Source organism: Chiloscyllium plagiosum, chromosome 1 (assembly GCF_004010195.1).
Source record: "Chiloscyllium plagiosum isolate BGI_BamShark_2017 chromosome 1, ASM401019v2, whole genome shotgun sequence".
NCBI lineage: Eukaryota > Metazoa > Chordata > Chondrichthyes > Orectolobiformes > Hemiscylliidae > Chiloscyllium > Chiloscyllium plagiosum.
This window is the reverse complement of record NC_057710.1, coordinates 150,937,340-150,961,873: the sequence shown is the minus strand read 5'-3', so window position 1 is coordinate 150,961,873 and position 24,534 is coordinate 150,937,340. Positions and strand designations below refer to the sequence as shown.

The 24,534-nt window shown below is 40.5% G+C and overlaps 1 protein-coding gene across 2 annotated transcripts in view; it reads left to right on the top strand.

The window, feature by feature from the left end:
- Nucleotides 1–304: 304 nt before the first annotated feature.
- prmt9 (protein arginine methyltransferase 9) overlaps nt 305–24,534 on the top strand; it is a 42,094-nt gene continuing 17,864 nt past the window's right edge. Inside the window, exons 1-6 of one of the 2 annotated variants that reach the window (XM_043699438.1) lie at nt 305–376; nt 5,273–5,421; nt 11,934–12,170; nt 13,339–13,506; nt 15,322–15,424; nt 22,624–22,730. In XM_043699438.1, the coding sequence (XP_043555373.1) occupies nt 320–376; nt 5,273–5,421; nt 11,934–12,170; nt 13,339–13,506; nt 15,322–15,424; nt 22,624–22,730 (821 nt within the window). In that variant the 5' untranslated portion in view covers nt 305–319. The remainder of the gene's footprint in view (nt 377–5,272; nt 5,422–11,933; nt 12,171–13,338; nt 13,507–15,321; nt 15,425–22,623; nt 22,731–24,534) is intronic. The other variant, XM_043699445.1, reaches the window with a different exon arrangement.

Here is a 24,534-nt window from a genome sequence, read left to right as displayed (position 1 = left end):
GATTCTGACACATTAGCTACATTTTACTCTTGTAACTGTTTACTTTTGATTTCAAATAGTGAGTGACAGCAAGCTATTTAATTGAGTTCAATGCAGATGAGTCCCACCTGATAGCAGAAACCCAGCATGGATAAAAACTGACATCTTAATCATTAGTAACTTGGAATCATTGCATAGCATCATCCCCCTGGATTTTCATTGGGTGGGAGATGGGAGAAGAAATGATCGCGGTGCAATTTCCTGCTAAAGACGACCAAAATTCTGTCACTTCTTGAAATTTGAAAATAAATCTGCCGGAGCGGTTGAGAGAACAATTCGGATGAAATGTCAACATGACTGGAAATTTAACTCGTTTTCCCTCTGTGCTGTTACCCTGGTGAGTACACTCTTTGGTACTTCATATCCTTTTTAAAGTGTGCTGCCCAAAATTGGAGCTAATACTTCAACTGGGGCCGAACTAATTTTTCTCGTTTTGTACTCTGCCTCTATTTATATGAGGAAGGATCCATATGCTTTATTAATTAAATTGTAGATCTGTCTTGCTAGCAAAGATTTGTATACAAACGCTCCAGGTCTCTCTTCTACCTCCTTCACAATTACGGGACAATAAATTTGCAATTGCTCAGGCAAAACATTGCTTGTGGTGTGGAACTGTTTTATGTAAAATTAGGCCAGTAAGCCAGTGCCACTTCAATTGATAATTCCGTGCAGTCTTTCACATACATTTTTGTAAGAATAGTGAGTTTCCAGTTTAAAAAATTTGTTCCTGAGATGTTGGTAGCACTGTCTGAGCCAGTATTTATTACCCATCCCTACTTGCCATGAAGAAGGTGGTGGTGAGCTACCGCCTTCAACCGCTGCAATTCTTGGTGTGTAGGTACACCCGTAGAGTTGTTACTAAGGGAATTCCAGGGTTTTGTATTAGCGACACTGAAATAATACTGATATAGTTCTAGGTTAGCTTGATGTATGACCTGAAGGAGAAGTTGTAAGTGGTGATGTTCCCATGCATCTTCAGTTCATGTTCTTCCATCACACTCCTGCCTTGTGTAACGTGGGAGACATTGGGGGAAGTGAGTTACTTGCTGCAGGACTTCTATCCTCTGACCTGCTGTTGTAGGCACAGTATTTATGTGGTGGTTCCGGTTCACTTTTCTGGGTAATGGTAAGGCCCAGGCCATATTGATAGTGGGATATTCAGCAACGGTAATACAAGTGAATATCAAGTGATGAGATTCTGTCTTGTGGGAGGTGGTAATTGCCAGGCATTTGTGTGGTGCAAGTGTGATTTGTTGCTCCTCAGGCCAAGCCTGGATGATGATCAGGTCTTGCATGAATAGGCATGGATTGTTTCAGCATTAATGGTGTTAATGTTGTGCAATCATCAGCAGACATCCCCACTTCTGACATTATGCTGGAGAGAAAGATATTGATGAAGCAACTGAATTTGTTATAGTTTGGACAGTACCTAGAGGAACGCCTGCAGAGATGTCCTGGGACTGGGCTGATTGATCTCCAGTAATCACCATCATCTTCCTTTATGCTAGGTATGACTCCAACCAGCTGTGTTTTCTTTGACACTGGTGTTGCTCAGGCTCCTTGGTGTCACACTTGGTTAAGTGTCTTTGATGTCCAGGGCAGTCATTCTTACCTCAAGTTGAGTTCTGCTCCTTTATTCAAGTTTGAGCCAAGGCTGTAATGAAGTCAGGAGCTGAGTGGCCCTGAAAGAACTCAAACCAAGTGTCAGTGAGCAGCTTATACCTTTGCAAGCTTCGCATGTTGACAACAATTTCTATCACTTTGATCGAGAGTATAGTGATAATTGACTAGGTTGGGTTTGTCCTGCTTTTTACATACAGGACATACTAGGCAAATTTCCATATTGTTAGCTAAATGCTAATTTTGTAGCTGTCCTGAACTCCATCAAATTTTACAACATCCTCCCGATTGGAGGAAGACCAGAATTGCACACACTATTCCAAAAGTGGCCTAACCAATGTCCTGTACAACTGCAACATGACCTCACATCTTCAATGCCCTGACCAATAAAGGAAAGGATATCAAACACCACCTTCACTATCTTATCTACCTGCGACTCCACTTTCAAGGAGCTATGAACCTGCACTCCAAGGTCTCTGTTCAGCAACACTCACCAGAATCTTACCATTGAGTGTATAAGTATTGCTCTGATTTGTGTTGCCAAAATACAACACCTTGCATTTATCTAAATTAAACTCCACCTGCCATTCTTCAGCCCATCTGATCAAGATCCCATTGTACTCCTGAGGTAATGTTCGCTGTCCACTACACCCCCAACTTTGGTGTCATCTGCAAACTTAATAACTGTACCTCCTATTTTCACATTTATATAAATGATGAAAAACATTTATATAAATGGCACTTCAATGGTCACAGGCCTCCAGTCTGAAAATCAAGCCTCCACCACCACACTCGGTCTTCTACCTTCGAGCCAGTTCTGTATCCAAATGGCGAGTTCTCCCTGTATTCCATGAGATCTGACCTTGCTAACCATGAGGAACCTTGTCGAATGCTTTACTAAGGCTGTATAGATCACGTCTACCACTCTGCCCTCATCAATCCTCTTTGTTACTTGTTCAAAAAACTCAGTCAAGTTTGTGAGACATGATTTCCCATGCACAAAGCCATGTTGACCAACCCTTGTCAGTCCTTGTCTTTCCAAATACATATAAATCCTGTCCCTCAGGATTCCCTCCAACAACTTGTCCACCACCAATGTCAGGCTCACTGGTCTATAGTTCCCTGGCTTGTCCTTACCACCTTTCTTAAACAGTGGCACCATGTTAGACAACCTCCAGTCTTCCGGCACCTCACCTGTGACTATCGATGATACAAATATCTCAGCAAGGGGCCCAGCAACTTCCCTAGCTTCTCACAGCGCTCACCTGATCAGCTCCCAGGGATTTATCCATCTTAATGCATTTTAAGGCATCCAGCACCGCCATCTCTGGAAAATGGACATTTTTCAAGATGTCACCATCTATTTCCTCACATTCTATATCTTCCATGTCCTTCTCCACAATAAACACTGATGCAAAATACTCATTTAGTATCTCGCCCACCTCTTGCAGTTCCACACACAGGCTGCCTTCCTGACCTTTGAGGAGTTCTTTTCTCTGTTACCTTTTTGTCCTTAATGTATTTGTAAAAACCCTTTGGATTCTCCTTCACCCTATTTGCCAAAGCTATCTTATATCCCCTTTTTGCCCTCCTGATTTCACTCTTAAGTATACTCCTGCTGCCTTTATACTCCTTTAAGGAGTCACTCGATTTATCCTGTCTATACCTGACACATGCTTCCTTCTTTTTCTTATCGAAAAACCTCAATTTCTCCAGTAATCCAGCATTCCCTACACCTACCAGCCTTTCCTTTCACCCTGACAGGAATATACTTTCTCTGGACTCTCATTATCTCATTTCTGAAGACTTCCCATTTTCCATGCATCCCTTTTACCTGTGAATATCTGTCCCCAATCAACTTTTGAAAGTTCTTGTCTATTACCATCAAAATTGGCCTTCCTCCGATTTAGAACTTTAAATGTTAGGTCTGGTCTATCTTTTTCCATCACTATTTTAAAACTAATAGAATTATGTTCGCTGGCCCCAAAGTGCTCCCCCACTGACACCTCAGTCATCTGCCTGCCTTATTTCCCAAGAGTAGGTCAAGTTTTGCACCATCTCTAGTAGGTATGTCCACATACTGAATCATAAAATTTTGTCGTACCCACTTAACATATTCCTCTCCATCTATGCTCCCCTTTCTATGGCATTTGTATTCTGGAGCATTGTTGGATCGTAGGTTTTAACTTTTCATTTATGTACCATGGTAGCCAGTTACTGATCGTATAATAACAAGAGCCTGTCAGTGTACCTTTTTCAACAGTAAAATAAAAGTAAATCACTCTCAGAAGGAAAACCCGAACAAGTTACATTGTATAGAACTATTTGAAATAGTCTTATAACAAATTTAACAAAGTTAGATTCAACCTTCTTACTCCATAACAACTTTACAGATACTCAACCTCTGTGACGACTCTCAGTTGTCTCCGCACTGAAATTTCATGGCTATAATGTGTTTACTTTCTGGCAAGGTTCTGTGTGCACTAAATACTAATCTCTTCAGTTAATACTTGTTCATGTGACCCTTAAATAAGCAGCTATTTCAGCACCCATATCTCTGCACCGTTCTGCGCATGCGTGATGTCAGCTGCCAACAGAGCAACTTTCTGTGAGAGGTACTGTACAGAGAGCAGCTTTCTTATATTTTTTACATGAACTGTGTTAAATTTACTTTTGTTTCATTAATAAATATGATTTCAACCTTCATTCACACTGTGCTATACTTTGTGTTAGACTTTTGGGTGATTTTTGAGCGATTGTGAGTGAATTTCCTTTTGTTGCCCTGCCTCAGTCCCACTTTTCTCGAAGGGCCCATTCTTTATATGAAGTGATTTTCTATTAGTGAGGTTTCAATGGAATGCAACTACGGCATTATAGGAGAACTACCTGTAGGTTGTTGGTCATTATAATTGTGCTTAATTGCAGCATTAAAAGGATGCCGACAGTAGAATGGACAAACTCCTCTTAAGAATTCAGTATCTATGAGGTGACTCAAACTGCGGGTTTCTGACTGTTCAATGTGTCTAAATGGTGGGGCAGATGGCACAATGCAGTTTTGATGAATCTTTTGCCATCCAGTAATTTTCAGATTTCTATTTTAACTTTGTAGATGTGGGCATTGCTTGTTGCTTTCTGATTTTTACATAAGTAACTGAGCGCTGTAAGCCTTAGCATTAATTATTGCAGTAAAATCCAACTCCTTATGCCTCATTAATTTTTGAGCAAAGTATATTTCTGTTCAAGTTTGATAGTTTCACCTATTGTAAATAATTTCAACTCTGGACAAGAGACCCTGTAAGATGGAATCACTTGGAAGTGGTGCCATATATGGAACATGGGAATTGTTTGATAATAAAACACCAATGGCCAACATGCCTTCTGTTATGCTGGTATGGCATGTGGATTTTACCAAATTGAACTCTCGAAAATAAAGATTCATTGTTTGTTCTGGATGTTAATGTACTTGCCAAGTTATAGATAAATTGATAGATGATCACAAAAGCACCAGCTTTGAAGCCTCCTGTCCAATCCGACTTAATGCATTGGCTTTGCTTTAATGCCGTTCAGTTTTTCATGTATTTTACGTTAGTTGTCTTTATTATTGAAACCCTAGGAATCGTTCCAACACACACTCTTTAAATGGGCAGAAGAACTTAATTCTTTAAGTCGGATTCAGGATATATTTGACTGCTATGAACAGGCCTTGGAGCTGTACCCAAATAATGAAGTAATATGGAACAGTATGGGAGAACATTTATTTAGGTTTGTGATAGCATTTCCCAATTGTTTTTGAATATCTGTTATATTAAGTGGTTATATAATATCGTTTGTATAACACTTTTATCTATCTTCTTAACAGCTTTTATTGTGACTTTCTGTCCTCCTCAATACCCATAGTAAATTTAGTGAACTTGAGCTGTGAGTATTGGTACGTTTAATCATTAATGCCAGTACAATGTAGCCCAATCCTGTCTTTGTCTAAGATTCACAGATATCAACTTTCCAGCAAGTTGTTTTCTTTTAAAAAAAACTCTTTATTTTATGGTTCTATGGATGATGATTGATCACCCAGAATGTTGCCCAGGTGGGATTATTAACATCCTTAAAATTTTCTTTGTGTTGCTCAGTATCACCGCTCAATCTGACACCATTGCACACCCAATGCTGTGTGGCTGCAAGGTGATGTTCATAAGGACTGGCTTTTAAAGAAGATAACTAAGATATACTATTATTGTGTTGTAATTGTATGGTAATGTCCACTGTTATTATAGTCTCTCCAACATTTACTTTAACTTTCATCATCCAAGTTAGCACAGATCAATAATTGAACCTTTGGCTATACGTCTTAGCCACTTGTTGGATAGTTTGATGATTTGAGAGGAGTTTGCTGGATAGAAGCAGAACTGTGATTCACATGAAGCATATAGAGTTTCTAAACTTCATATGCTGCTACGAATTGCAGCCCCTATTTGTCACCCAACTTGAAATCAGTTAATTAGAGTTGTAGAGTCCTACATCATGGACTCTGACTGTAATTAACTGGTGCATGCTGACTGAAATGTTCGTTCATGCTAACCTCATTTCCCTCCACGTGGCCCAAATCCTTCTAATCTTTTCCTATCAATGTAGTTGTCCAAATGCCTGGTTGTCCAGGACCACCTCGACATTCTTAAATAAACATGAAAGATTTTATTATACAATGAAAAGTTGTGGAGGTCCCTCTGCTCCGGGTCCACCCGAGGGAAGGGTTGAAGCCAATATTTAACCTCCAACCAATATCTCTGAAACAAGTCATGATCAATATACCGTTGCTGTTTGTGGGCCCCCCTCCCCTTATTGACATCTTGAGATAAGTTGCGATGTTGTATTTCAGAATGACAAAATATGTTTACATTTAGTTTTATCTTTCAAATACCTTTTTGATATTGAAACATCACAAAGATAGTAGTATGCAAATATATTCTCATTTATTATAACTTCTCCCTTCAGAAATGAAATAAATCTATCATTATTTTAAAAAAAGAATGTTAACGGTATATGTTGCTCAACTATAAATGTGATTGTTTCAAATTTCCCACGTTAGTTCTATTCCTGAGATGCAGTTCTAGAAGCACTAGAAAATTTACTATATTACCCACTTGACTAGCCTTCATATGCATCAACGTGCAATTTAATGACATTGCAATTGAATTGGTTTCTGCCGTCTTTTAATAGTCTCATGCATGAGGTTTGGATAGAGTGAGTGTGAGGTAACAGAAAGATGATGGTGGATGATGGATGCAGAGCAGAGAAAGACATTGACCTCCTTCCTGCATTGCTGGGTTCTGCATTCATATTGAACCTGGTGGAAACCTTGGGACTAGGTTGTGAGGGGGTCTGGTGTCGTAAACATTTCCACAGGCAAGAGGTCAGCCCTTCTCTGTACTTTGTCCACCAGGATCTCCAGGTTTGTGTTGACAAAGGAGAGTATCTGTTTCCCTTCAGCATGTTGGGGTGACTGACAGGAACCATGCAGGGCAGCTCTGGACCACAATGCTTGAATTGGTGTAAAACTGGCACCGGTGCCAGGGATCCAGAGAGGTACTGACAATGGTAAGAGCTTTCTTCTGTAGTAAGTGGGGAAATATGGGACAAGCAGTGCAGTGTAGGGGCATGGTTTAATAGTAATGAGGGACACTTGAGTAGGTAGTGTGACAAACGTGGAGGAGCTACACAGAGAGAAATCCTTCAGGAAGCTCACTGAAATTGAGACGCAGCTGTTTTCAGACTGAGATCTTCCTAATTTGTCTCGGACATGCCTACTTTCCAGTTTAACAGAGGTAGATTGTGGGCAAGGATGACTGAAGTACGCTTGGGAAATTACTCAGTTGTTATACATGCTGAAGCCTGGCGAGCTTTCTTGTTGCATCTTTGCAAACTTATCTCATTAACTAATTATCCCTATGGTACCCCCTCATCCTATTATAGCCCCATTTTACTACTCATATCCAGAATAACTTAGCATTGCCAGATAATTGCCATTTTATGTGGAAGGCTATTGAGTACCCAGTCACCCACTGTTAGCCTGGAACTGTCCTGCATAATTCCTGGCATGAAGCCAAGGGAAAATTAGCCCTTCACTTTGCAAGCAGAGGCTTGGCGGTCTTGGTGGACATGCTGGTGCAGGGGCAAAACAAAAAGAGAAATTGCTGGAAAAGCTAAGCAGGTCTGGCAATATCTGTGGAGAGAAATCAGAGTTAACATTTCGGGTCCAGTGACCCTTCCTCAGAACTAGTAGAGAGGAGAAATGCCCTTTTTCCCCCCCGCAACAGAGGGTCACAATACTGTACTCTGCTAGCCTGGTCTGAGGTTTCACCTGGGTCAGTGTGGTCTCCTCAGTCTGGAGAACTACTCAGCAGTATAGGAAGGTGAATTTCTCCATTCCATCAGGCAAGTGCCATCATCTTCATTCTGAAACCTGACTATCTCTGATAGTGCACCCATTTCCCACTCGGGCTTATGTTCCATCACACAAGATTTTTCCTCATTTATCGTCAACTACACGAAGCCTTTATGAGAAGAGGTTCCTGATTCTGGCTGCCCCAAGTGGCTGACTGATAATGTCAAAGCTTCTGGACTAATGTCAGAGGCTGCCATACACTTAATTTGCCAGGATACCCTGACTGAACGCTGTCTATCTTGCCTTGACTGAGGATTGCTGACAAGCATGATGTGTTTTCTAGCTACACTAAACACTAAGGTGATACAGCAGTGCTGTGAGCCTGGTAGCTCTGCTGAGGGTGAAGATGCAAAAAGGAAAAGCAAGGCAAGGATGCTGAGAGTATCCAGGTTGGCTTAAAGTGAGTGAGTGGTAAGAGAGTAGGTGAGCAGCTCTGAGATGCAGCCTAGTTGTGTCGACAAGCTGGATGAATGTCTGAGTGCAAAGTGTCCTTGTGGTAGTATTACCATGATAGCCTAAGATGCAGTATTAAGTGCCGAAGTACTTTAGAGAATGGATTGTATGTATATGCTGAGTGTTCTTGGAGATGGTACATTTGTGGATGTGGGGTGTGTGAGACAGCTGCCCATGAAGAATGCATTCAGATGTTAGTGCCTGGTATCCAGTGTGAAGATCCTTTAGAGTAAGCGACAAAGTTTCCTTTCTGATTTCTATGTTGAGAACTCTTGGGGTCCAGTTTACTTGTGGTGGATAGAAAGCTACATATTAATGAAGTGAAATCTGCAGCTAATGAGGTCGTTAACTAACAATCGGCACTTCTCAATGAGAATCTCTCCTTGTTACCTCAAAGTTAGTTTAAAAAATACAGCGAGTTGTTCCTGATGTCAGGGTAGGCCTTGCTTGACTTCCTGCACAATTTTGCCATGTTTCTTGCCATGGTCCATGTCGTTCAGATCATCCAAGTTTTCACTGAGATTCAAGAAGGTAGTTCACCATTACCTACGTGAGGGAAATTAGGGATAGGAAATTAATGCTATGTGAAAGAATAAAATCAATATTGAGACTGATTAATGGTGACCCTCAGGGTGTTGATGGTGGGAGACTCTGATGGCAATGCTGTTGAACATTGGGGCAGATGGTCAGACTTTCTCTTGCTGGATTTGGTCATTGCCTGACAGTTTTGTGCTTTAAATATTAACCGTCACTTCTCTGCCCAAACTGGGTGTTGTCCATACTTTGCAACATCTGGCCACAGACTGCTTAATTTTGATGAATTATAAATGGATTTAACACGGCAATCACCAACAACCATCCTACCTCCAAATTTATTATTGAACAATGGTCATTTGATGGTGCAGCTGAAGATGGGTGGACCTAAGATACTATCCTGAGAAATTGCTACAATGATAACACAAAAATGGGAAAATAAGTGAAGTGGCATTGAAAGAGACCAGCAGAGTTAACATTCCAAGTCACGAGAACTGATCAAACTTTCTTTGAACAAATTCTTTAACCTGAAATGTTGTGTTTCTCTTATCAGGTGCTGCCTAACCTGCTGATTATTTTCTTGCCAGGTTTTTTTGATCTTCAGATTTCCAGTATTTGCAATCTTTTACTTATGTATTACAACTACAGTAATGTTGGGAACTTGAGGTGATTGGTCTCGAACAATCAGAACTCTTCTGCTAAGTATGATTCCAGCTTGGTTTTTGACCCACATCTTAAACTTGTCCCATAATGAGCTTGATAAATTGATTTATATGTTTTTTCACTGAGTATTTCCACTTGTAGATTCAACTGTCTCATAAAGCAAACATTCACTAAAGATTCTGGACTGTTAGCTTGATTTATATACAGTACTTTTGCTATTGTTCACAAGAATTCAAAGCTGACTCCAGTAAATCATTTATTGCAAGGGCAGATTTGTTAGTCACATTAGTTTTCACAGGCTACATGAGACTGGGCGTCAGACCATTCATCCACTTGCAGGACCGCACAGAGCTAAACATCTGGTGAACAGAACCCAACCCTACTGCAACAGATGTTCAAAGTTAATAGCCCTGGCCTCTTTCACAAGTATGTCGTGATTGTCTAGCCAATTTGTACAGGGCCTATTCTTGACCAAACTATAACGTGAAAACAATTCCATTTGAATCACTAAGTGAAAACAGGATAGGATGCATACATATTGTGTAAAGTGTTCTTGTGGTGCAGTGGTACCTACTTTTGGGCTAGAAGGTCTGGTTTCAAGTCCAGCTGCCCTAGACATAGAGTATGGAGCTGTACAGCACAGAAACAGACCATCTGGAAGATGGTCTAACTCATTCGTGCCGACCAGATATCCTACACTGATCTAGTCCTATGTGTCAGCATTTGGCCCATATCCCTCGAAACGCTTCCTATTCATGTAATTATCCAGATGCTTTGTAAATGTTGTAATTGTAACCGCCTCTGCCACTTCCTCTGGCAGCTTGTTTCCTACATGCACCACCCTCTATGTAAAAATCGTGCTCCTCAGGACCCTTTTAACTCTTTCCCATATGCCCATGTGCCATAACATAATGGAACAAGTTGATCTGGCAAGTAACATTTACATCTTACAAATGCCAGGCAATGACCATCTTCAATAAGAGACCATCTGATCACTGCCCCTTGAAATTCAGTGGCACTGTCAACATCTTTGGGGTTACATTCACTAGAAAATCATCGGTCTCATCACGTAAAGGCAGTGCAGAGGCTCGGAAAACTGCAGCGAGGAACTCTCATCCTGATTCCCCAAGCCAGTCTACCATCGAAAATCACAAGACGGAATATTCCTCACTTTCCTGGATGGGTACAGCTCCAACAAAAGTCAAGAAACTTGACACCCTCCAGGACAAAGCAGTCTGTTTGATTGGCACCACATCCACATCCTCCACCACCGAAGTTCAGTAGCAGCAGTGTATACTACTTACAAGGTGCAGTGCAGAAATTCACCAAAGACACTTAGAAGCACCTTCCAAACCCTCAACCATTTCCACTTTAGAAGGACAGGGGCAGCAGATAGATGAGAGCGCCACTATCTGCAAGGTCCCCTCCAAGCTGCTCACCGTCTGACTTGGAAATGTATTGGCCGTTGTTTGTGTTGCTGGATCAAAATCCTGGAAGACCCTCCCTCGGGGCATCATGGGTTAACCCACGACACATGAACTACAGCGGTTCAAGAAGGCAACTGGCCGAGGGCAACTAAGGTTGGGCAGTAACTACTGGTCAAGCAGTAATGCCCACATCCCACGAGTAAATAGAAGAAAAATTAATTTATCTACATATATTGTACGCATATGGACAAACTGTTGCTACAAAACTGCAGCCAAATTGGAAAAACCAACAAACTGCAGATGCTAGAAATCTGAAACAAAAACCGAAATTGCTCGAGAAACTCAGCAGGTCTGGCAGCATCTGAGAAGAGAAAGCAAGAGTTAACATTTCCGATCCAGTGACCCATCTTCAGCACTCTTACTGGACCGAAATGTTAACTCTACTTTTCTCACCAAAATGTTGTCAGACCTGCTGAGTTTCTCCTGTTGTTTCTGTTTTCGTTAAGCAATCAAACTGAAATTGATATCTTTCTTTTTGGTCAAACTGAAGTTGGCACGGTAATCTATTAAACAGCTGACCTTTCTAAACTATTTAAAGTATTGTTAGTTGCTCCTGTATGTGTATAATAGCTATTGTAATCATTTTCTTACGAAAAATGTGTTTGCATACAAAAAAATATCTTTTTTAAAAAAAATCCATTATATCCAAAAATTAAAGTTAATTCTCTTGACTGTCTTTGTCTTTGCTCTGTGTGCAGCTTGGGGTTCCGAGATGAAGCTGCTGGCTATTTCCACAAGTCTATTAAGCTCAATCCTGACTACACTGAGGCAAGGGAAAATTTCTATCGTGTGGCCAACTGGCTAGTGGAACGCTGGCATTTTTTAATGCTGAATGATAAGAAGAGGAATGTCGCCTATCAGAGAGCAATCCAAAAAACAGTGCAGTCTGGTTGCATGTCTGTTCTTGATATTGGAACAGGAACTGGTATTCTCAGGTCTGCCTTCGTGTGTTGTTCTGATTGTGTATGTTTATTAAATGGATGTATGTTTCTGTATGCATATTATAAACATGGATTTGGAGAGGCAACGCTATGAATGGAAGAAATGAAAGGTGCCAAGTATAAGTGAAAGTAAGCGGAGAATATAGGTTTGAGTGGGCCAAAGGATGACAGGTGATAAATCTATGTTTGGAGCAACTGCTAAAATTAACTTGCAAACGAACAGCCATAATCATAGAATCATACAGTATGGAAGAAGCTTGTATATGATCAGTTTGTGGGTTTGTTTTCACTTGCTGCTTATACAGTTGGCATGCAAGTAGTACTGTTTGGTAGCTTCACCAGGTTAGCACCTCATTTTTAATATGCCTTGTGTTGCTCCTGCACATCCTCCTGCACTCTCCATTGCACTAGGGTTGATCTCCTGACTTGATGGTAATGATTGAGTGGAGAATATGCTGGATCGTGAGGTTGCATCTTATGCTGGAGTACAATTCTGTTGCTTCCAAGTGTAAAAGACAGTTTACTGGCTGTTTAAGTTCATGCCTCATTCTCATAATAAAGATCAGTTCAAGACTGGTAAAGTCATAAGAGGTATTAAGATAATCCAAAATGGTGGATCTAATCAGTTGTCAGTATTAATTGTAACTATGTGGAAGGGTTTGAAAAAAAAAGAGTTCAGAACCAATGCATTCGTAGAAACAGGACATTGTGTTGAGCATACGAAATGCATAGTAACAAGAAATAATTTCTTCATAGTAACAAGAAATAATTTCTTCATAGTAACGAAATAATTTTTGGGATCTTAGTTGGTTTCAAGGTTTGTGTTGAAGTTGAAGAAATACATGAAAGAACAAAATTTGTTAAATTTTATAGTTTCAGGTGATACATGAAAGACAAGCAAAATCCAAAGATGTGCAGGTCAGGTGAATTGGCCATGCTAAATTGCCCATAGGGATAGGTGCATTAGTCAGGGGTAAATATAGGGTAGGGGAATGGATCTGGGTGGGTTACTCTTCTGAGGGTCGGTGTGGGTTTGTTGGGCCGAAGGGCCTGTTTCCATACTGTAGGGAATCTAATCTGAACTTGGAAAATTAATTGCCATATTTTTGCTTCCTCTCCTTAAAATCTTGTTTTTGTGATTTTTATTTTCTCTACCATACAGTATGTTTGCAAGAAAAGCTGGAGCTTCTCATGTGTATGCTTGTGAGCTGTCCAAGACGATGTATGAACTTGCCTGTGAAGTGATAGCTTCCAACCAAATGGCAGGACAAATCAAGGTTCTGCACATGAAATCATTAGACATGGAAGTACCTAAAGATCTCCCCAGCAGGTACGTTCCATCACAACTTAGCAAATATAGTTATATGTTAGCTATATATAACCTTTTAACAATCTGCTTCTGATTTTATAAACTCACCCTACAGCTAAAAGCTGTAAAAAAGAAACTTGATCTGTTTTAGCTAGTTTAAATCAAATACTGTTGTTATAATCTTTGTGCTTCAACTTTATTAAATAGTTTGTAAAAGTTGAATTCAGTGAAGAATTTTTATTCAAGAAAAATGTCTATCATGATTGGGAGATACTTGGATGTACCAAAATGAAATTGTACAAGATGTTGTTAGAAGTCACCACCAGTGGGCACAGGAGGTCCCAAAGTGACACCAGCATGAATTGCAAAAGCTTCTGGGCTTCTGATGATTAAAGCTTGTTAAGTGTTTTGTTGACTGCCAACTCACTTCGCAGGTGTTCAGTTTTGTATTTCACCAAATTCACCAAACAAGCTAGCCATTAAGAAATCTTGACATGAAAACCAGAATGCAGTATTCCTGATGAAGAGCTTATACTCGAAACGTTGACTCTCCTCCACAGATGCTGCCCGACCAGCTGTGTTTTTCCAGCACCGTGCTTCTGGATTATGAAAACCAGAGTGGGTAACTGCTGAATTCAGCTGACTGCTTTCTCCAAAGGGCCTCCAGGTTGGACGCTGGGCAACATTATCTCAGGGCAGGCTATCTGGCCACCAGCCACATGAATTCCACTTGCACAGACATTGGATCTGACATGTGCCAGCTTCAAAGAGCCCTCATGGCATATCTCTTACCACTGAGAGAGCCTTTCCTCATTTTAATGATGTACTTCTGGACACAATGACCTCTATCATTTGTAATGCTGCTGCAAGGACATTTTGTTTTCAGAGCACTCAGCTCATGGACTGGACCAGTCTGCATTTTTAGGATGTTTGCTTGTTCTCTTAACACTCACACAGAGACTATGCAAATGTACTCCATATTCCTGCTTTGCCTTCCCTTGCCTTCTCTTTTTGTGCTTCACCCATTAGCCAGAGACACCAGGTTCACATTACTTTATCTTGCCTTGTCATATAGAGCTGACACAAAGGCAGTTTGTCATGGTTTTCAGAAGGCCTCAGTCAAATCAAGGGGTTAGATTTCACTTGGGGTCCCTGGCACAGTCAGTTAGGGGCATCCTCTGATACCTGTCCAGGTGTTGGAATCAGTGTGCTGTCTATACCTCTTTTTTTTAATTCACTTATGGGATGTGGACCTCATGGACTGAACCAGCATTTATTGCCTATGCTGAGTTTCCTTTGAGAACATGGTGAACTGTCCACAATATCACTGGGAGGGAGTCCGAAGGTTGTGACCTACTCAACTTGGAACCATTGGCAGTAGATGAATGGATTTGCAGCATACCAATGGTATAGAATACGACATCAGTTTAGTAATTACAATCCTTGCACACGCTTCATAGAGCATTATTATAGTTTATTATGTTAAAATATTTCTGAGCAACTCTAGGCTGAAGTTTCTGTTTTCAGTAACTTTATTGAGAAAATAGACTGCACTGAAATGCACTAAATGCACTAATAAGCCTCATTCCTGATGAAGGGCATATGCCCGAAACATTGATTCTCCTCCTCTGATGCTGCCTGACCTGCTGTGCTCTTCCAGCACCACACTCTTGACCCTGATCTCCAACATCTGCAGTCCGCACTTTCTCCTGCACGCACATGTGTCAATATCACTTTATACTCTCATCACTGAATTTAATGAAATTAGAAAAGACAGGAATTTTGGCTCCTGTAATTTGTAATTTTGTTTCAGAGCTTTCCTTTCTTTTCTGTCAGGGTGTCGCTTGTTGTCACAGAGACTGTAGATGCTGGGCTGTTCGGTGAAGGAATTGTGGAGAGCTTAATACATGCATGGCAACATCTTCTTCTCCCACCAAAGGTGTGTGTTTTATACAAGTGTGACTGAACATTTGAGTAGTTAGAAATGTTTTGATGCTGTAATACCAAATTCAGCCCAGAGGTTTGATACTTGCATCCTTTTTCTAAAGTGGGTGTGTTTTTAATGATACATATTGAATGTAACCATGGTCACTTGTGTACATGTCATAGGTCTTTTCTGACTAAATAAATTTTATACATTCCCTACGTAGTTGAGTACCACTCAATTCGTGGGCGGCACGGTAGCACAGTGGTTAGCACTGCTGCTTCACAGCGCCAGAGACCCGGGTTCAATTCCCGCCTCTGACTAAATAAATTTTATACATTCCCTACGTAGTTGAGTACCACTCAATTACCTGGATTACTTCTCTAGTTTGCCCAGAGTTTATTGGAAGTTTGTGTATGGTATAGTGGCCCTTTTTAATGGTGATTGGAAACCAAATAATTGTATATTTTGCTACGGTGATGTAGCACAGATCTTAATAAAAACTGTTAAGCAATTAGCAGACTATCATTGTCAAAGCAGTGCTGCAACTGAGAATCTTGCATTAGATAGATGATTTTGTACTGATTTTTTTAAGCTTCCTATAGCTTGTATTCCATAAAATAACCTGCAGTAATTCAAAATGTGGCAATTTTATACCAAAGTATGGAGATTTATACAATAAATAATTTGCATTTGTGTAACACCTTTCATTATGTCAGTGTTTCACTCAAATGATAAATTATTTCATTTAGAAGTAAATATGACATCTAATTTGCAAACAACAGTGACCCATAAACAACAAATAAGGTGAATAATTGTTTTACCTGTTTTAATGACCCTAGTTAGAAAACCAAAATTTCTTTGGGACACAGAGAAACTCCTGCTGTTCTCGGAATGCTATCACACAACCTATTCCATCCGTCCAAACTTAATTTTTGCAGTGTTCTAACAAGATCATTATCATTAGAGAAGCTGAAGTTAATATTTGGCAATGTGTGAGAGAGAGACTCTGAGACAGGAAGTCAGTGACTGAAGGTCCCCAAGGCAGGCAATTTGAAAGAAACAGTAATGTTACAGGAAAACTGAAGGTTGGTTGGCTGGTGAGTAACTACTATTAGGATAAATAGGTGGAAATTAGAGAAAAGTAAGTTTTTCCAAATTTTATTTGAAGTGGTAAAGGTCTATTCTGTTATTATCTTGTGTTGTCTAGTAAGTGGCGACGAGGAGAGCCTGTAACTTAGTCAAACAGTTAATTAATTGAAAACTGTTAAGATGGTGGGTTGTGATTGCAGAATATGGGAGCTTACAAATGCCAGTATGATTTAGGACAAATACGTCTGCAGTAAGGGTTTGACCTCAGAACTACGGCTGAGCTAAGTATACTGCAACCCACCAGGGAAGGGGAAAGTTAAGTGGATTCTCTGTTCAGGAAGACCATCACATTTCTTAGGATAGGGTCTTATGATGAAACTAGTTGTCAAGGCTGGAGGATATAGGTAATGGGAACCAGAAGGTAGGAATGCAAGAACTTTATCCTTTGCAATTGTCCAACAGGTTTTAAGGTTCTTTCACCTTCTTTGGATGCGAGTGGGGTAAATGTGCAAACTGACTGAGGCACTGTAATATGAGAACCTATTCAAGTGGTGAATTAAACCGGAATGTAACAATAGTAGGAGATTGTATATTACATTTCTCTGCAGTTGAGAGCAAGAGTCCAGATGGTTGTGTTGCTTGGCCACTACCAGGATTTGGGGATACCTGCTACAAGCTGGGAGGAACTTGCAGTGGGATAAAGTGGATCCCGTTGGTGTGGTCCATGTAACATATTGATGAGAGATCAAACTAGGAAAGAAGTTCTGTTGAGTGGGTATGAGTAGCTGGAGGCCAAATTAGAAAGCAGAATCTCAAAGACCTCATAATTGCTACCTGAGCTAGGTGGAAATTGGCATGTGGTAAATAGCATTAGAGAGATGGATGTGTGAAAGAAATAGATTTCAGTTCAAGGGGCACAAGGAAAGTGGGAGCTATACCCTTGAGACGGCCTATATCGGAAACATGCTGGAACCAGCATTCTGATATCAACCATGAAATAATGGATTTTTGAAACTGAAATAGTGTTGAAATAATCTGTTTAGTTTATTTGACAAAGTAACGTACAAGTAACTGCAAGTAATGCTATTTAGATTTCCAAGAGGTATTTGTTAATGTGCTTCGTCAAAAGTAGTTGCACAATATAGGAGTGCATGGAATTGTTAACATGGTAAACATGGGTAAAGAATTGATTAGCTAACAGGAAACAGAATAAGGATAAATGGGTCTTCTTTGGATTGGCAAGTGCCATCTGATCAGTGCTGGGTCACAGCTATTAACAGTCTGTATCAGTTATTTAGATGATGGGACCTGCTATAAGGTGTGATAACCAAGTTGGCAGATGTTGCAAAGATAGGTGGGAAGCCAAGTAGTGAGAATGGCACATATGGTCTGCAGTGGAATATAGACAGATTATGTGGAGTGTACAGAAACTTGGTAGTTGGAATATAATGTTGGAAATTGAGGTTATGTACTTTGCAGGAATAACAGAGGAGCTCAATATTATTTAAATGGAGAAAGTACACAGTTACAGAAAAGAGGGATTTGGGAGTCCTCATCTGTGAATCACAAGAAACAAGCACTCAAAATCAGCAGCTATATAGCGAAGACGTATGGAATGTTGGCCTTTGTTTCAAAGGCAATTGAGTTTTTTTTTAAAGCCGTGACCAAGAAGATAGATGAAGGTGGAGCAGTAAACCTTTTTCTACGTGGACTTTAGCAAGGCCTTCTTTAAAGTTCTGCATGGTAGACTGGTTAGGAAAGTTAGATCACATGGGATCCAGGGACAGCTAGCCAACTAGATACAAAATTGGCCTGATGATTGGAGATGGTAGAGACAGAGGGTGGTGGTATGGGGTTAATGTTCAGACTGAAAGTCTGTGACCAGCGGTTGTTCATTACTTATATAAATAGCTTGGATGAGAATATAGGAAGCATAGTTAATAAGTTTGCCGATGACACCAATACTGGTGACATAGTGGAGAGTGAAGAAGGTTATCAAGTAGAATAATGAGATCTTGATCAACTGGGCCAGTGGACTGAGGAATGGCAGCTGGAGTTTAATTTAGATAAATGCGAGGTGTTGCCTTTTGATAAGACAAACCAGGACAGGAGTTGCACGATTGATGGCAGGGCCCTGGGCAGTGTTGTCAAACAGGGAGAGACCCATGGCTGCAGGTACATAGTTTCTTAAAAGTGGCAGGAATAAGTTTGACGTGCTTGCCTTCATCAGACAAAACATTGAGTATAGGAGTTGGGATGTTACGTAACAGCTGTTCAAGACATTGGTGAGGCCATAGCTGGAGTACTGCATGCATTTCTGGGTCACCCTGCTGTATAAAAAGGATGTTATTAAATTTGGAAAGGTTACAAAAGAGATTTACAAGAATATTATCAAGATGGGAAGCTTTGAGTTATAAGGAAAGGCTGGGAATTTTTTTTCTTGAGCATAGGAGGCTGAGAGTTTACTTTATAACAGTTTATAAAATCATTAGGGTCATAGATCAGCTGAATAACCAAGGTCATTTTCTCAGGGTAGGGGAGTCCAAAGGATAGAGGCCATAGGTTTAAGGTGAGAGGGGAAGTCGTAGAGGTACGTACAACTACAACCTTTCAAAGTTATTTCGACAGGTCCATGGATAGGAAACGTTTAGAGGCAATAAAAACCAAAACAACTGCAGATGCTGTAAATCAGAAACAAAAGCAGAAGTTGCTGGAAAAGCTCAGTAAGTCTGGCAGCATCTGTGCAGAGAAATCAAAGTTAACGCTTCAGGTCCGGAGATCCTTCCTCAGAATTGATGGTAGCTAGGAGAATGTTGGCTTATATGCACAAGACATGGTGGTGGGAAGGAGTAAGAAGTAAACGATAGGTAGGGATAGAGCCCACAGAGTGAGAAGAGCAGTTGAACAGACAAAAGTGCCTGACTTGTCACATATTCTGCCATTACACATTACCCATAGTTAGCCACTAACAGGGTCCATTAACTGTTCATCCTCCCAGCCAGATCATTATAGACTCCTTTGTCCAGCTGTTCAACCCTCTCTTTGGGCTCTATCCCTACATATCATTTACTCCTTACCCCCTCTCCCTACACCATCTTATGCATATGGATAGAGACCAATTTCAAGTTGGGTATTCACAATTTGGTCCCCCAAATGTCAAAACAAAACATTAATGGTTAACACAGGACTTCACATTGTGTTTTACAAGTCAAGGTAAATTTTGTAAAGTATAAAGCTGTTGATACTGTATTGGGGAAATGTTATTAAGCTATTTATTTGTGATTTGAAAAAGCTGTGGGTTGTCTAACTTAAATTTGGACTTCCAGTCTGATACCCTTCTGAAATGTTGAGATTTGAAGAGATTCTCATCAAATGTTAACTTTCATATCTTATTTCATTTGGCCATAATCTAGAGAACTCACTGGACCTTAAAGTGATTTTCGGAAGACCAGTCAACATAAATAAAATATTTCAGATGCATAAATTGTGAAATAAGAGCTGAAAATATGATAGTCTCTTGCTGGATCTGTGCAGAGCTAACTGACAGCTAGCTCTAGTATTTCCAATTCAAATTAAGCTAGTGGATCTCCTGAACTAAATGGAGTAATTGTAGATGAGAGAGATCACCAGAACTGATCAGATCTCAGGCAGTTTTTGCAATTGGGGCTTTCAATTGAGAGATGGCTAGTAGTGGTTCAGAGTCGTGACAACAGCATGAGCTCAATTTCCATTCTGGGCGAGATAAATTGGAGCCCTGTCCCTGAGAATGGAAGCCAATGGCATATGACCACTAACAAAAATTTGCCAAAAGCTCAGGAGAAAACATCATGAGACAATGAGCTGAGAAGCTGTCTGCAGGGAGAGCATATATGATGGTAGACAAAAATTCAAGATGATAGATTTAGTTAGACCTATTGGGATTTTTGCATCCTTTAATGTAGTTGCAATCCCTCAAAACATCAGTAAAAATGACATGTATTAAAATTACAATTCAGTCACCACTCCGTGGTCCTGAAAATATTTTCATAAAGATTATAATGCCAGCACACCAGGTTGGGAAAAGAGGCCAGTGTTGCCATGGGATAATAGAGCAAAGGTAGCCTCGGCTCACAGCTACTGAGGCTGTAGGGTCAGCCCTTTCCCCAGATCCCACACTGTCACCCAGTCTCCATCTGAACTCACTCTGATGTCTTACAGCTCCAGCACCAGGTTGAGCAGCAATAAGCAATGGGTGAAGGCAGTGCTGAAGTCTTCCCACTCCAGGTAATCCTGGGTGCTCTGCATGCTCTCCTGTGCCTGAATCTGTGGATTGCTGATTATTGGGTGGTATAGTTGCTGTCCAAGGATCACCTCCTTCCCCTTGTAATCCCGTGTTCTGTTTCTTTGGTCCCTTCCTGACCCAATGGCTACATCAGCAGAAGCTCCTACTGTCTATTTTGCTCAAGGTCAGTCTAACCTTATTCAATTGTAACTGTCTCAGAGGCCACTGGGACTGGCTTTACCAGATTCTGATAACAGGTAATATCAGTGGTTTAACATGCCTCTTAAAAGTCTGACCACTGTTCACCAATCTAAGTCTCTCAACACCAGTAATGTGATTGAGCAATTGAGTTTAATTCCCCATTTCTAAGGCTGTATTCATTAGGACTTAGGACTCTCTGCTGTGTTCATGACAGCTGCAACATGTCATGTTCTTCCGTTTTCCCTGTACAACTCATTGAAAATCTAAAACTGATGCTCAAAAACCTGTTTGAGTGGTTTGCCGGTTGCATTCTCTGTCTTCCACCCCCACCCACCCTCATCCTATTTGCACCTTCCCTTTCGAGGTTATATGATATAATGGAGATCAGAATCTGAGAATCCTATAACCAATGTGTGGCCACAAATTATTTACACTCCTTTTCAAATTCAGCGGAAGGTCACTCCCAAGGTAGTAAGAGTGGTGATGAGAACCACTGTAAACTTTCCAATGTATACTCACTAAATTGAGGAGAAAGTGAGGTCTGCAGATGCTGGAGATCAGAGCTGGAAATGTGTTGCTGGAAAAGCGCAGCAGGTCAGGCAGCATCCAGGGAACAGGAGAATCGACGTTTCGGGCATAAGCCCTTCTTCAGGAAGTAACTTTCCCCATTCCTGAAGAAGGGCTTATGCCCGAAACGTCGATTCTCCTGTTCCCTGGATGCTGCCTGACTCACTAAATTGATGCTTGTACAAGGCAAGTCAGCCCTCCAAGCAAGCGGCATACAGCCTGCCAATTCTCTATCAGGGTTTAAAGTATACCAGCAACCCTGCACCATACTTGGGGAGTTCCAAAGACTACAGCCAACCCACACATGACTTCTCTGGAAAAAGGGAAGTCTTTGTCTTGAGGGTGGGGGACATCCAATTTGGCAAAAAATTGGAATTATATTGAGACAAGTGTTTCATTAGTTTTATTTGAAGGCATGTGAAGGGTTCATTCAGATTAGAAGAACATGGCGAAGCAGTACAAAATAGTTACAATTCTAAAAGGGGTGCAGGATCAGAAAGATCTGGGGTTATCATTGAAGGTGTCAGGATAGGTAGAGAAAGTGCTACCTGTTTGGATTTCATTGGTAATTATTTTTGTCTTTGAGTTGAGAGACTTTGTACTGGAGAATAGAATCCTTCCCTTGCACCCCTAAGATCGATATTGTAAGTACTAGACAAACAATAAGAGAGTTTGAACTTATTTATACCAAAATTCTTTATGTACCACCCAAAAATGTGAGGTATCTTCTCTATTTCTTTTTGCAGACAATCTTATGGACCATGTCAGCAAGATAAATAATAAGTGCCAAATTAGAGAGGTTGTGCTCGAACTGCTCCCCCCTGAAAAGTATTGTTTCACTTAAGTTCCTCATTCTCAGCAGATAAGATGAGTCTCCCACCTGTCCTACACAGAAAAAAACCTTTGGTCTGGAATTGAACCAATGTTCTGAGCTCTAACTCACTGACCATTCGGTCATCGGGGTTTTCACAATTGCCGAGTGGAAGAAAATCTGCAGACATATATTTTAAAGCTGTAAGCACCAAGTTTTTCACTTTTAGTTTAGTTTTACTTTCCTCTTTGGAATATAGTGTTTCATGTTTCTACTTCTCAGCCAACAAGTCAGGAAGGTCCCAGTGAAGGATTTGGCCGTGTCATCCCATTGCGTGCTGTTGTGTTTGGCATGGCAGTGGAGTGTCAAGAGATCAGGAGACATCACAGGTTGGTTTTTCAACACTGCATTCACCTCATTCAGAGGCAATATTGAAATGATTTCATAGTGTCATTGAGTTCAGCTTTACATTAACCTGAATTTATTTCTTTTGTTTATTTTTCATGAAATAAAAGCTGTGTAGTTCACATAGCATGTCCCTGAATCCTAACTTTAATGGCATTTTCTGTTCAACCAGCATGTCATTTATATTTTCCACACCAAACACATAAGGAGGTGATTGTAAATGTGACTGTCAGTTTATTGCTTGAGAATAGATTTGTGTTGTGATTATCCAAGCTCATTTCTTACAGCCAGAATGAATTAACTTTCATTCCAATAACTCAGCTTGGCCTTGAACCAAAATACGGTGTCAACAAAATCCTACTAACCTATAAAAGTTTATTTTTAACTAATTTCAATCAACAAAATGAACAATCAGTCTGCAGGTCTTGTCAAAGTAAGATAAAGTGGTCTCGACAACTCTTAACGTGGATTTGAGAAACTCATGGGTTAGCTGTGCAAAATAACCTGATCTCTCTTCTTTGTAAAATACTTTTTCCTTTTTTCTCAAGCAGTCTTGAGAAATTACTTAAAAGAGCACTTAGTTAAGCTGGTTGGAAATGTGTAAAACTACATTCTGCTGAATAGTCAACCTCCCAAATAATAAGTTGTCTTCATTGATAAGACTGTTACAATATAATATATCTTATTAAACTTATTACTTACATTGGTGGTGGTGGTGTTTTTTCCTGATCACTGCACTCTCTCTCACTGGCAAGATGTTGCAATATTATCGTAACCAGGAGCAGGAATAGATAACTCAGCCTGCCAAGCCTGCTTTGCCATTTGATACAATCACAGCTGATCTCATCTCGGCCTCATGTCCACTTTGTTTCCTGTTTCTGCAGCCCTTCAACATGTTACTAATTAAAAATCTATCTTTTCCTTAAGTTTACTCAGTGTCCTAAGATCAGCTGCAATCGGGGTAGCAGATTTCAGATTTTATGATCATTTGAGACAAGTAATCTTTTTCCTCATCTCTTTTAAATCTTCTACCCTTTACCCTAAAACTATCACTGTTGAACTGCATTGCCCCACATAAGGAACCTTCCTTCTTTTGTCTGCTTTTTCGATCTCTTTTAGCATCTTGTTTATCTGAATTAGGTCTCCTGTCATTCTGCCAAATGCCCAGGAGAATAGGCCTAAACTGCTCAATCTCTATTGAGATGACACACCCCATATCTCTTGAATCAATCGAATGAACCTCCTCTGAACGGTCTTCGATATAACTTTGATATAACGGTCTCCTCAAGTAAAGGGATCAAAATTGTGTGCAATATTCCAGGTCTGGTCTCACTAATGCCTTGTATGGTACAGGCATTACAGTATACTGCAGTACAGTTTATATCAACATTTCCCTACTTATTTACTCTTTCTTTAGCAATGAATGCCATCTGTAAATTTGGCTCCAGTACATTTATCGCCATATGTAAGTCATTAATACAGATTAATAGTGGGTACCCCCATGTTAGCCTGTCCTTTATCCAAATAGAGTCATACAGTCATAGAGATGTACAGCACGGAAACAGGCCCTTCGGTCCAACCTGTCCATGCCGACCAGATATCCCAACCCAATCTAGTCCCACCTGCCAGCACCCGGCCCATATCCCTCCAAACCCTTCCTTTTCATATACCCATCCAAATGCCTCTTAAATGTTGCAATTGTACCAGCCTCCACCACATCCTCTGGCAGCTCATTCCATACATGTACCACCCTCTGTTTGAAAAAGTTGCCCCTTAGGTCTCTTTTAT